At 43.5% G+C, this 11,516-nt stretch overlaps 1 protein-coding gene across 1 annotated transcript in view; it reads right to left on the bottom strand.

Annotated features, from left to right (window-relative positions):
• TMTC1 (transmembrane and tetratricopeptide repeat containing 1) overlaps window positions 1-11,516 on the bottom strand; it is a gene marked incomplete at its 5' end in the record, with an annotated part of 314,006 nt that overhangs the window by 263,610 nt on the left and 38,880 nt on the right. Inside the window, one exon of the mRNA XM_010856048.1 lies at window positions 8,618-8,809. Coding sequence (XP_010854350.1) covers window positions 8,618-8,809 — 192 coding nt within the window. The remainder of the gene's footprint in view (window positions 1-8,617; window positions 8,810-11,516) is intronic.

Raw genomic sequence — 11,516 nt, forward strand, 5'->3', positions numbered from 1 at the left:
CAAAGTAATAGGTTATAAAAGTGAAAATTAAAGGAATAATAGAGGACTTAAAATTTTTTTAAAAAATTAAAAAAAAAGAAGGAAAGAATGATCGTAAAAATAGTAAAAATATATCGAGGACTTTCTCTGGTTTTGTTGTGAGTATTGTGGGTTCAGCTCATTTTTCGCTAGTTCCTTGGTCCGACTTTTATTTCTCAAGATCTATAGGCCCCTTCCTATGCAGTCGGTAGTAACCACAGGGTTTTAATCTATTGCCTGTAGCTTCCAAGGCGGTCCCCTCTGTTATAGCTTCTTCTGTTTGCTGGACTCTTCAGTGTCTGGTTTCTGCCCTGACACAAAGGGGACGGTGGAGGACACTTTTTTTTTTTTTTTCTTTTCAGGCTCACATGTTCAGTCGCGCTGTGGGGAGGGAGGGAGGGATGCTGCAAACAAGTAACACTGGCGTGTGCTTGCAGTGCCTCAGCCACACTGGGTCTGCCCCCCATTCACGGCGTGTGTAGCCTCCCTGCCCACAGGGCTCAGGCTCTAGGCTGCTCCACTGGGAACCATCCGTGGCCAGCCCTGGGCTGCTTGCACCTCCCAGGTCTAAGCCGCTCAGGTTCAGGCACTCGGGTAGTCCTCAGAGGCGCAGACTTGGTTGGGCCTGCATTTTGTGCCCTTCCCAGGCCCGAGCAGCTCAGGTGATGAGGTGTTTGGCGAGCATGATTGCTGCGACTTATCGCCTCCCCGGTCCTCGGTTATCTAGGTGTACAACTGGCGCACCTTCTCAGGCGGATGTTGACCATCCAGACCCCCAAGAAGTTTTAGTTAGCAAAGAAGCCTGCTTACAGTTTTGTAGATAATGTCTCTCTGGGGCTGCGATTGTCCCCTTCCGGCTCTGGCTGCCTGTCACCAGAGGGGGACGGTCTGTAGCCGGCTATCTCTGTACAGTACTTTGTTCCATGCATGGGCCTTGCGGTGTCTTAGGTTAGGGCTGGCTTTTCGCATGGTAGATATCCCACAGTCTGGTTTGCAAGCCCAAATTATTTCACTCAGATAGCGCTCGGGGTATTCAGGCCAGATCCTTGCGATGCAGCCCTCCCCGCGCCTCCGTGCCCAGCCCCTGCTTGCTAATGGCGGATGCAGGCGTCTGCGCTGCTTCTCCGCTGGGGGAGTTACCTTAGGGCTCGTAATCTGTGGGTTTTAATTGTTCACTTATTTTTCCTCCCTGTTACGTTGCCCTCTGTGCTTCCAAGGCTCGGCACAGATTCGGCAGTGAGAAGGTTTCCTGGTGTTTGGAAACTTCTCTCTTTTTAAGACTCCCTTCCCGGGACGGAGCTCCGTCCCTCCCTCTTTTGTCTCTTTTTTTGTCTTATATATTTTTCCCTACCTCCTTTCGAAGACATGGGTTGCTTTTCTGGGTGCCTGATGTCCTCTGTCGGCATTCAGAAGTTGTTTTGTGGAATTTACTCGGTGTTTAAATGTTCTTTTGATGAATTTGTGGGGGAGAAAGTATTCTCCCTGTCCTACTCCTCCGCCATCTTAGCTCCTCCTTCCTGACATGAGGCTATTAATAATGATCTGAAACACTTTTGCCCTACTCACAAGATCAATGTGTAGAAAGTTCAAAATCTGACTTCAGGAGTTTAATCTACAAAACATTTCTTACTTCAGGGAAGAAGAGTACAGGGCAGTGTCTACAGAAGTAGGACTGCAGCCCACCAGGCTCCTCGCTCTGGAATTCTCCTGGCAAGAATACTGTAGTGGATTACCATTCCCTTCTCCAAGGGATCTTCCTGATTCAGGGATTAAATCCAGGTTTCCTGCACTGTAAGCAGGTTTTTTACCATCTGAGCTACCAGGGAAACCCCAAAGTATTAAAACAACACTTAAAAGGTCAGTAATACATTCCACCAGTAAAGGGCAAAATATTTATATGCCTTTCTAATTCCCCTGAATTTAATGACTTCACAGTTTCACTTTAGTGACAACCTGTTCTCTTTAATAAACTTGTATTTATTTGCAGGCCTCTGTGCAAGCAATACAATAAAGACTTTTAAAACACACTGAACTGAAAAATCTAACCACTCTCTTACCCACAAAGATTGAAAACGAGCCCATTTTAAGTAAAAACACCATGATCATCATCCAGCTAAGTTCCATAAGGGCAGGGCTTTGTTCACTTCACTATCATATATTTTCAGCACCCAAAACAGTGCCTGATCATAGGAGGCATTTGGTAAATACTGACAGAATGAATGATTCATGACAGATGTCGCAGAGCAGCAGAATAAAGACAGCTCTTGGGCCAAGAACTCTCTTCGATACCAATCGCAATCACTGTAAAAATGACTACATATAGTTATAGAAACAGATGTGAGTTATGAGAATAAGATTTCAGGTAGAATTCACTGAGTTTTCTAAGGTGAAAAGGAAAGGATATTCATATGTGAATGAACTGTATGTAATGAAGAGGGTGGGAGAAGGAAGATTTACATTTCTCACTTCACATGGAGCAACTGAGCAAAAGATGGAATCAACTGAAATTTCATCTGATTCCAGAGTGTCTACCCTAAGTCCTAGGTTCACTGCACTTGCCACTTGCTACCTATAAGACAATCACTAAGCCATACAGAAAAACAGGCAACTAAGTAAATGACTGACAGCACGATTTTTCCCTGGGCTGGGATGGTCCCCCTGTGTTTGGTAACTTCTGAATACATTTTATCCAATAGTATGTATGTTGGGGAAGCACACTGATTGAAACCGCCCACCCTGGCCAGGCACCATAGTAACTATTTGCATGAGTTGTTTTATGACAGGAAATCCTGACAAGGAATATGGAACTAATAAGCCACCACCAACAGGAAGAGTTCGGGAAAGGTCTAAAGGAGACACCGTGTGTCCGTCCACTTCCCAGAATCCCTCTTGCTAGCATCCATCTTGGCTGAGCAATGCGTGCACCACCAGGAAAGACTCTGAATTAGAATGATTGGCCAAAGACCACGCGGAAACTAATCCCATCACCATAAAACCTGAGACTGCAAGCCACGCGGCAGAGCAGTTCTCCTCGGTTTTCTTACCCTACTGCTCTCCACCCAGGTGCCATTTCCCAATAAAATCTCTTGCTTTGTCAGCACATGTGTCCCTCGGACAATTCATTTCTGAGTGTTAGACAAGAGCCCAGTTTCAGGCCCTGGAAGGTGTCCGCCTTCCTGCAACATGTAGACTAATTCCTGTCAGCCTAATGCCATCCATGCAATGCAAATACATACTAGCAAGAAAAAAAAATCCATAAAAACACATTCCTTGCCTGTATACTGCAGGTTCACCAGTTTCAGTGTTTAGAAAGTCACATTCCAGTGTTTAGAAAGTCATAAAGAATAATAATATTTATAATTCTGAACTACTACTAATGATGCTGCTGGCTGCCAGACCAAATGGCCACTGTGTGCCAGGCACTTATTTACAGACTTATTACCTGCTTATTACCATAGCTCTGAGTCCTGACAAGCAACCTTTGAGTAAAATGTTACAATTAGTTCCCCTTTGGGGGAGATGAGAAAACTGATGTTCTCAGAGATAAAATAACTTATCCAGGACCTACTAAGTGAAGGATTCATGATTTAAACACTATCCACAGAGATCTTCAGAACTAAGATAACATTGCCTCTTTGAGCTTTTATTTTCTTTACCTGATCACCTTCTGAAAAAAGGACAAGCATAGTTTTTAAAACTAATTTTGATATTAATCAAATTTATAGTCAAATACATGATACCCCTTTCCAGAGAAGGAAAATACATGACAAGTTTCCTCTCAAGGAAGGATAATGGTCCTTCTTGCTCACAAACATGTTGACTTAGTAAGATCCTGACCCAGTTCCCATCGTATTGTGTACTGCTCTCCAAGCATCATTCTTTCTAAATAGACTGGAGCTCGGAGTTAGAAAAAAAAATTTTTTTTAAGCATATCGCCTAATTCAATGTATAAGCACCAACAGTCTATATTAAAGCCAGTCAGGAGAGGCCTCATTTGTGGACCCACAGATGGCTGCAAGAATCTTCTATCCCTGAGAGCTGAGCAGGGAGGCCAGCTGCACAGAGCATGACATCACTGCCCTGCCTCCTCCCCAAGGCCAAGTTCTCACCTGGGATTCTAGACTTCAGAGCACAGCAAACAGGCAAAGCACGGGATTAGTGGCTGTGCAGTTGTAATTCCAATCCTGACTTTACCACTTACCAACTATGTAAATGTGTTAAATGACCATTTAAGCTAAGATCTTCCATTTCCACCTGATAAGCAAACTATAAGATTTACCCTAAACAAATGTTGTGATGGCTGCATGGAATACCACGTAGGAAGGGCTAGCCCACTTCCTGGTACCTAGTGATAGATAACAGATGTAAAGCTTTCTTCCCCTCCTGAAGGACCTTCTTCACTGGAGTACTGAAGCTCACATTGTTCTATAAGAAATGACTATTAAATTTTATGGAATTTTGCAAGCCAGTTATTAAATACAGCCATTATTTAAAATTAAATTAAATAACTTATAATAAATTATATGTATATATATTCTATATTTATATCAGTTATAATATTATATATCTTTTATAATAAAATGAATTATATAAGCTTAAATAAATCAAGCTAAAAATGAAGGTAATGAGTACACAAATCATATCATTTCCTAATCAGTTTCCTTCATTTTACTTTTGTCTATGCTCCTGAGGTTATTTACATCTACAGTCTATTGGGCAGTAGAAATGCTTCAAGATGGTGGGCTATGGCACACCTCTCCCAACTCCAGTTTCAGCTATGTCATGTTTGTAGCTTCAAATCAGCCAGGGTAGGAGTTACATGGAAATCTGTAAACACAACAAGTGAGGATTTACTTTCTTTGGACAGCCAATGATTAAGCATTACCAGCACACCACTGGTATGCGTACTTCATCTTATTCCTTTTTGCTCCTGCACTTACCTCTATATTCTTTACAAGTTATTTACATACATACACACATCCATTAAATTTAAAATAAAATGAAAACAAAAACCTCACATGCCTGCAGTTAACAGGCATGTTAACTGCCTGTTAACATTTCTTTATTGCCAAATTTACTAAAATGTTCTGCTGCTGCTGCTGCTGCTAAGTCACTTCAGTCATGTCCGACTCTGTGCGACTTCATAGACGGCAGCCCACCAGGCTCCCCCGTCCCTGGGATTCTCCAGGCAAGAACACTGGAGTGGGTTGCCATTTCCTTCTCCAATGCATGAAAGTGAAAAGGGAAAGTGAAGCCGCTCAGTCGTGTCCGACCCTCAGCGACCCCATGGACTGCAGCCTACCAGGCTCCTCTGTCCATGGGATTTTCCAGGCAAGAGTACTGGAGTGGGGTGCCATCGCCTTCTCTGACTAAAATGTTCTATTTTTGCTTAATTTCAATACTTTCTTACCATCTGCCCATTAATTTATTCATTTCACAAATACTTGCATAACTACGATTAACTAGACACTGTAAGAGGATCTGGGGATACAACTGAGAGCAGAAGCCTATACAATCGGATCTGTATGGAACTCAGTCACTGTATGTACACAGTCCGACTGGTGGAAGTCAGTCACACTGCAGCCTGCCTTCTGTCCCTTCATGAGAGTCTCCAATGATCTATTTATTCTTTTTTCTTCTCCTTTGCCTTCCTTAAAAAATTTACAATTTCCCCAGACGTTTTGCCCTCTTTTCTTTCATGCCCGGTACTAAAGAGTCAAGATTAGTTCAAGGTTTTAACAGTTTATCGCTCTTCTTTCTTGCTCAGGAATTTCATGCATTTCTGTGACTTTATCCTTTCCCAAACCAACTTTTCCTCTAGCCTTTCCATCTCAGTAACTGACACTACCACCCACCCAGCAGTTGAAGCTAGAAACCCGAACACCCTCGATTCTTGCTGTTCCCTCACCTCTTTACCCTAAATCGTCAAATCCTGTTAGATCTATATTTAAAACGTCTCCAAAATCCACCTTATGCCTACATCTCAGGCTCCATCACCCTCAGCTAAGACCTCTTTTCTCCCCTCAGTCAGTATGAAAGTCTCCTTGCTTTATTCTTGCCCCTAAATAATGCACTACAAGAAACAAGACTGAACATTTGTAATATAACCACATCTTGCCACATTAAACAAGCAAACAACAAAACCCTCCAAAGTCTCCCCATCTCACTCAGAATAAAATCCAAATTCGCTCCCATGGCCAAAACATTCTTCATCATCTAGGCCTGCCCACCCCCTGAACTAGCCCCTTCCCATCCCCACTTGCTAATTATCCCGAAGCCGGACCCCTCTGTGCAGATCTGAGCAGGGTGAGCTCCTCCTCTCATCCACAAGGATTCAGAGACCTTCCCTGACCAATCAATGGGAATTCGCCCCAGCCAGGCTCACCCACCACTCTCCACCACACTGTTCACTCCTTATTGGTTACTTAGTGTCTGTCTTCTTCTCCTGGAAGGAAAGCTACATAGGGGCAAGGATCTTGTCCTCCTTAAACCCCAGTACAGCCCTGGTGCCTGCCTGGAACATGCCGGGCACATGGCAGAAATTCAGTAGGTCTTTGCTGATGAATGAATAAGTGGAGTATGATCTAAGAGACAGGTAAAGGCAGGACTAATTGGAAACAAAGACACTCGAAAAGAGGGAGTTGTCTGGGACTGTAGAGAAGAATAAGAATAGCAATCTGCTGCTGCTGCTGCTGCTGCTGCTAAGTCGCTTCAGTCGTGTCTGACTCTGTGTAACCCCATAGGTGGTAGCCCACCAGGCTCCCCCGTCTCTGGGATTCTCCAGGCAAGAACACTGGAATGGGTTGCCATTTCCTTCTCCAATGCATGAAAGTGAAAAGTGAAAGTGAAGTCGCTCAGTCACATCCGACTCTTAGCGACCCCATGGACTGCACCCTACCAGGCTCCTCCATCCATGGGATTCTCCAGGCAAGAGTACTGGAGTGGGTCGCCAGTGCCTTCTCCAGCAATATGCTACTTAAGTGCTAATAGTATGAGTCAAATTTCCATCTTTATTAAATTCTTACTTGCCCATGGCTTGAGTTATTTTCAAAGGGAAGTTGCTCAGTCGTGTCCGACTCTTGCAACACCGTGGACTATAGCCTACCAGGCTCCTCCGTCCATGGAATTCTCCAGGCAAGAGTACTGGAGTGGGTTGCCATTTCCTTCTTTTAGTGACAAGTTAATTTAGCCAAGTACCTGTTCTGATGAATCTATGATAATTTTCATGGCTAGGTCAAAAGATTTTTTAAAGGGACAGAAAATTTTGTACTTTAAAGAAGATCTTCCTGAATCCTCAGAAACATGCCTGAGAGGCAGCATCCCCTGGGCTACCTCATATACCTGCGTTGTAATAAATTCCTATTGAGAGGGTAACAGGGAGGAAGGCTAGGGGCCCCCAAATGGAGGAAATAGGCTGGAAATATCAGACATTTTTTAATCTCTCTTAAGTGGCAGGAGGAAACAAACTACAAGCGTCAGATTTTTTTTCCCTTCTCTATACAGAATTAAAAGGAGGTTTCTTTCAAAATTCTGTGTTGTCATGACAACACCTCCTTCCATCTGAACTTAACTTTTCTCAAACTTTGAGCTAACTAATGCAGGTTTTTTTTTTTTTTATGGAAATATTTTTCTTAAGCTGTGTTAATGAACAATGCATTTACCTTAAACTCTGTCTTTCCTCAAGTTGGTTCCATCTAAGACTCAGATAATGGCCCAAAAAAGCAGTATGTTTTACTCATACAATTGTTCACCTCATCTATGTTAATGAGATTATGTATTTGCTTGGAAAGCTGCCTTTCTTCAAGATTCATGTCAATCATTTTATGGCCCAGATGACTCACCTTGTGCCAATGCAATCTCAAAATGCATGTTGTGGGTGAGGGGCCTGGTGCCATTCTCTGAGTTATGAGACATTTCTTTTCTCTAATTAGCAGCCTGCGAGTAGGTATATAACTTCCTGTTAAAGACTAGCAGGGGGACACTCTTTCTGCCCCCTTCTGATGTCTATGTCAGAAGCTGTCTCTTTTATACTTTAATAAAACTCTAATACACAAAAGCTCTGAGTGATCAAGCCTTGTCACTGGCCCTGGATTGAATTCCTCTCCTCCAGAGGCCATTTTTGAATCCAAGGCCAAAAATGAATCCTGGCATTTTTCACGGCTCAGCAACAACCTTTCATTATCACACACCAAAAGCAGGAAGTCAGGGTAGGGGAAGGCAGAGCTCTCCTCCCAAAGAAAACTGAGGGGCCTGTGCCCTGATGTGCAGGGCTCTTCCCCCAGGGAAGCAGCAGAATGCTTGTACTGCTTAACTGAGGCTTCACAGCCTCATCTCTTCTTCCAAATAACAGCAGCCAGCAGGGCTTCTACTTCTTCCAGCTACTCCTTTCTTATCTGATATGACACAGGGAAGGCCAGGGATAGGGAAAAGAAGGAAGGAAGAAGGAGGAAGGGAAATGGGAAAGGGAAAAGAAAGGAGGGTAACAGGAGTGGGGGTGTCCCAAAGAAATGACTCGGTGCTTCACTTCTCCAGTGATCCCCCTGCAACAGGTGATGCTGGATGGTGAAAACACACAAGGTCAAGGAGCCCAGTCCAGTACCTCATCAAGGACCACACAGCTCCAGGAGACACAGGGAATCCACTGCTCTTGGGTTCAGACGGCATGGCATGGCAGCCACCCCAGGCTCCTTTGTGAGGGAACCGCTGCTGCTTCCCATTCTCCCGGAGAGGGTGTGCTGTCGGGGAGCTTCCAGGCTGCTGTGGGCTGCGCTGATGGATGACCCCGTTGCTCCTAATTGTGAGGAGGAAACAACGTCAAAAGGAGCAACAAGACCTGCAACAAGGAACAGCATCCCCTATCCCCTCCCCAAGCCCTGTTCCTTGGAAGCAAATATTCATCAATCTTTTAGCTCTTTTGTTTCTGGTATTTATCACAATATTTTAAAAATAACATTAAATAATAATGTTATTTCCAATTTTAGAACTTGTCATATTGGCTCATTACAAGAGAAGATGTATATTCAATCCTCTTATGTGGTCACCAATACACATACAGACACTCTTCACTTCTTATCCTCCTCATACATTTCTCTCATAATAAATATAAGTTGAATTCTCATAACTTAGCTGAAGGGATATTTGGGATTTACATTATTATGATCTTGTAAAATTGTGTTCACAGATGATCCATGCAACATATTCTCATATGTTCTTCCATGAATCCTCTGAGATATATTCCATAACATTAGCTGGGCAAAAATTTAAAAGTCTGACACTACTCAGGGATGGGGAGAATGTGGAACAAGAGGATTCTCATCCACTGCTGCAGTTATTTCAAGAGAATGGCTCCACATCAATACACTGAATGTGTATCTATCTGTGGGCCCACAACCTCACTTCTGTGGTTATGCCCTGGAGAAACCTGCAGGTATGTGCACACAACATTTGTTTGCAGCATGGTATATAATAACCGAAAAAGGGGAAACAACCTAAATTCAGAATCCAAAAGGATGGATGCGTGCATGCTAAGTCACTTCAGTCCTGTCCGACTCTTTGTGACCCTAAAGATTGTAGCCCGCAAGGCTCCTCTGTCCATGGGATTCTCCAGGCAAGAATACCAGAGTGGGTTGCTGTGCCCGCCTCCAGGGGATCTTTCTGACCCAGGTATTGAACCCACATCTTTTATGTCTCCTGCATTGGCAGATGGGTTCTCTACCACTGCACCACCTGGGAAGCCCTTATTCTAAATTAGCAGATAAGAATTTCTGGGAAAAGGAGACACAATTTTGTGAGATTCTCAACGAGTTAAGACTCTCCAATACAGGCAGATCCTCTGAGCTCGTATCCTGCTACTAATGTGAGCCCAGGCTCTGGGCTGCAGATGCCCTGGGAGGTTACTGGCCCCAGTCACATGTGCCCCATGGAGGCAAGTGCTCAGGGGTAACCCTGTGAGTCTGGAGTTACACAGACAGAGTCTAAATCGGGGATGGGTGACCCTGGAGAGGTTACTTTCTATGCCTGTACTTTCTGCTCTGTGAAACAAGGGTAACAGTTGTTAGTAGTAAGTGACTTCATATCTGTAAATGGCATGGTCCCATTCCTGGAGCATAGCCTTCACTCAAGAGATACTGTTAGTGACCAGGTATTGCCAAGAGAAGACTCTACACATGGACATCACCAGATGGCCAACACTGAAATCAGACTGATTATATTCTTAGCAGCCAAAGAAGAAGAAGCTCAATACAGTCAGCAAAACCCAAGACCAGGAGCTGACTGTGGCTCAGATCATGAGCTCCTTATTGCCAAAATCAGACTTAAATTGAAGAAAGTGCAGAAAACCACTAGACCATTCAGGTATGACTTAAATCAAATCCCTTATGATTATACAGTGGAAGTGAGAAATAGATTTAAGGGACTAGATCTGAGGGACAGAGTGCCTGATGAACTATGGACGGAGGTTCGTGACATTGTATAGGAGACAGGGATCAAGACCATCTCCATGGAAAAGAAATGCAAAAAGGCAAAATGGCTGTCTAAGGAGGCCTTATAAATAGCTGTGAAAAGAAGAGAAGCAAAAAGCAAAGACGAAAAGAAAAAATATAAGCATCTGAGTGCAGAGTTCCAAAGAATAACAAGAGAGCTAAGAAAGCCTAACTCAGCGATCAATGCAAAGAAATAGAGGAAAACAATAGAATGGGAAAGACTAGAGATCTGTTCAAGAAAATTAGAGATACCAAGGGAACATTTCATGCAAAGATGGGCTTGATAAAGGACAGAAATGGTATGGACCTAACAGAAGCAGAAGATATTAAGAAGAGGTGGCAAGAATGCACAGAAGAACTATACAAAAAAGATCTTCACGACTCAGATAATCACGATGGTGTGATCAGTCACCTAGAGCCGGATATCCTGGAATGTTAAGTCAAGTGGGCCTTAGGGAGAATCACTACAAACAAAGCTATTGGAAGTGATGGCATTCCAGTTGAGCTATTTCAAATCCTAATAGATGATGTTGTGAAAGTGCTGAACTCAATATGTTACAAATTTGGAAAACTCAGCAGTGGCCCCAGGACAGGAAAAGGTCAGTTTTCATTCCAACCCAAAGAAAGGCAATGCCAAAGAATGCTCAAACTACTGCACAATTGCACTCATCTCACGCGCTAGTAAAGTAATGCTCAAAATTCTCCAAGCCAGGCTTCAGCAATACATGAACCGTGAACTTTCAGATGTTCAAGCTGGTTTTAGAAAAGGCAGAGGAACCAGAGATCAAATTGCCAACATCCGCTGGATCATGGAAAAAGTAAGAGAGTTCCAGAAAAATATCTATTTCTGCTTTATTGACTATGCCAAAGCCTTTGACTGCGTAGATCACAAGAAACTGTGGAAAATTCTGAAAGAGATGGGCATACCAGACCACCTGACCTGCCTCCTGAGAAATCTGTATGCAGGTCAGGAAGCAACAGTTAGAACTGAACATGGAACAATGAACTGGTTCCAAA

This window comes from Bison bison, unplaced genomic scaffold (assembly GCF_000754665.1).
Source record: "Bison bison bison isolate TAMUID 2011002044 unplaced genomic scaffold, Bison_UMD1.0 scf7180017864370, whole genome shotgun sequence".
Classification (NCBI taxonomy): domain Eukaryota; kingdom Metazoa; phylum Chordata; class Mammalia; order Artiodactyla; family Bovidae; genus Bison; species Bison bison.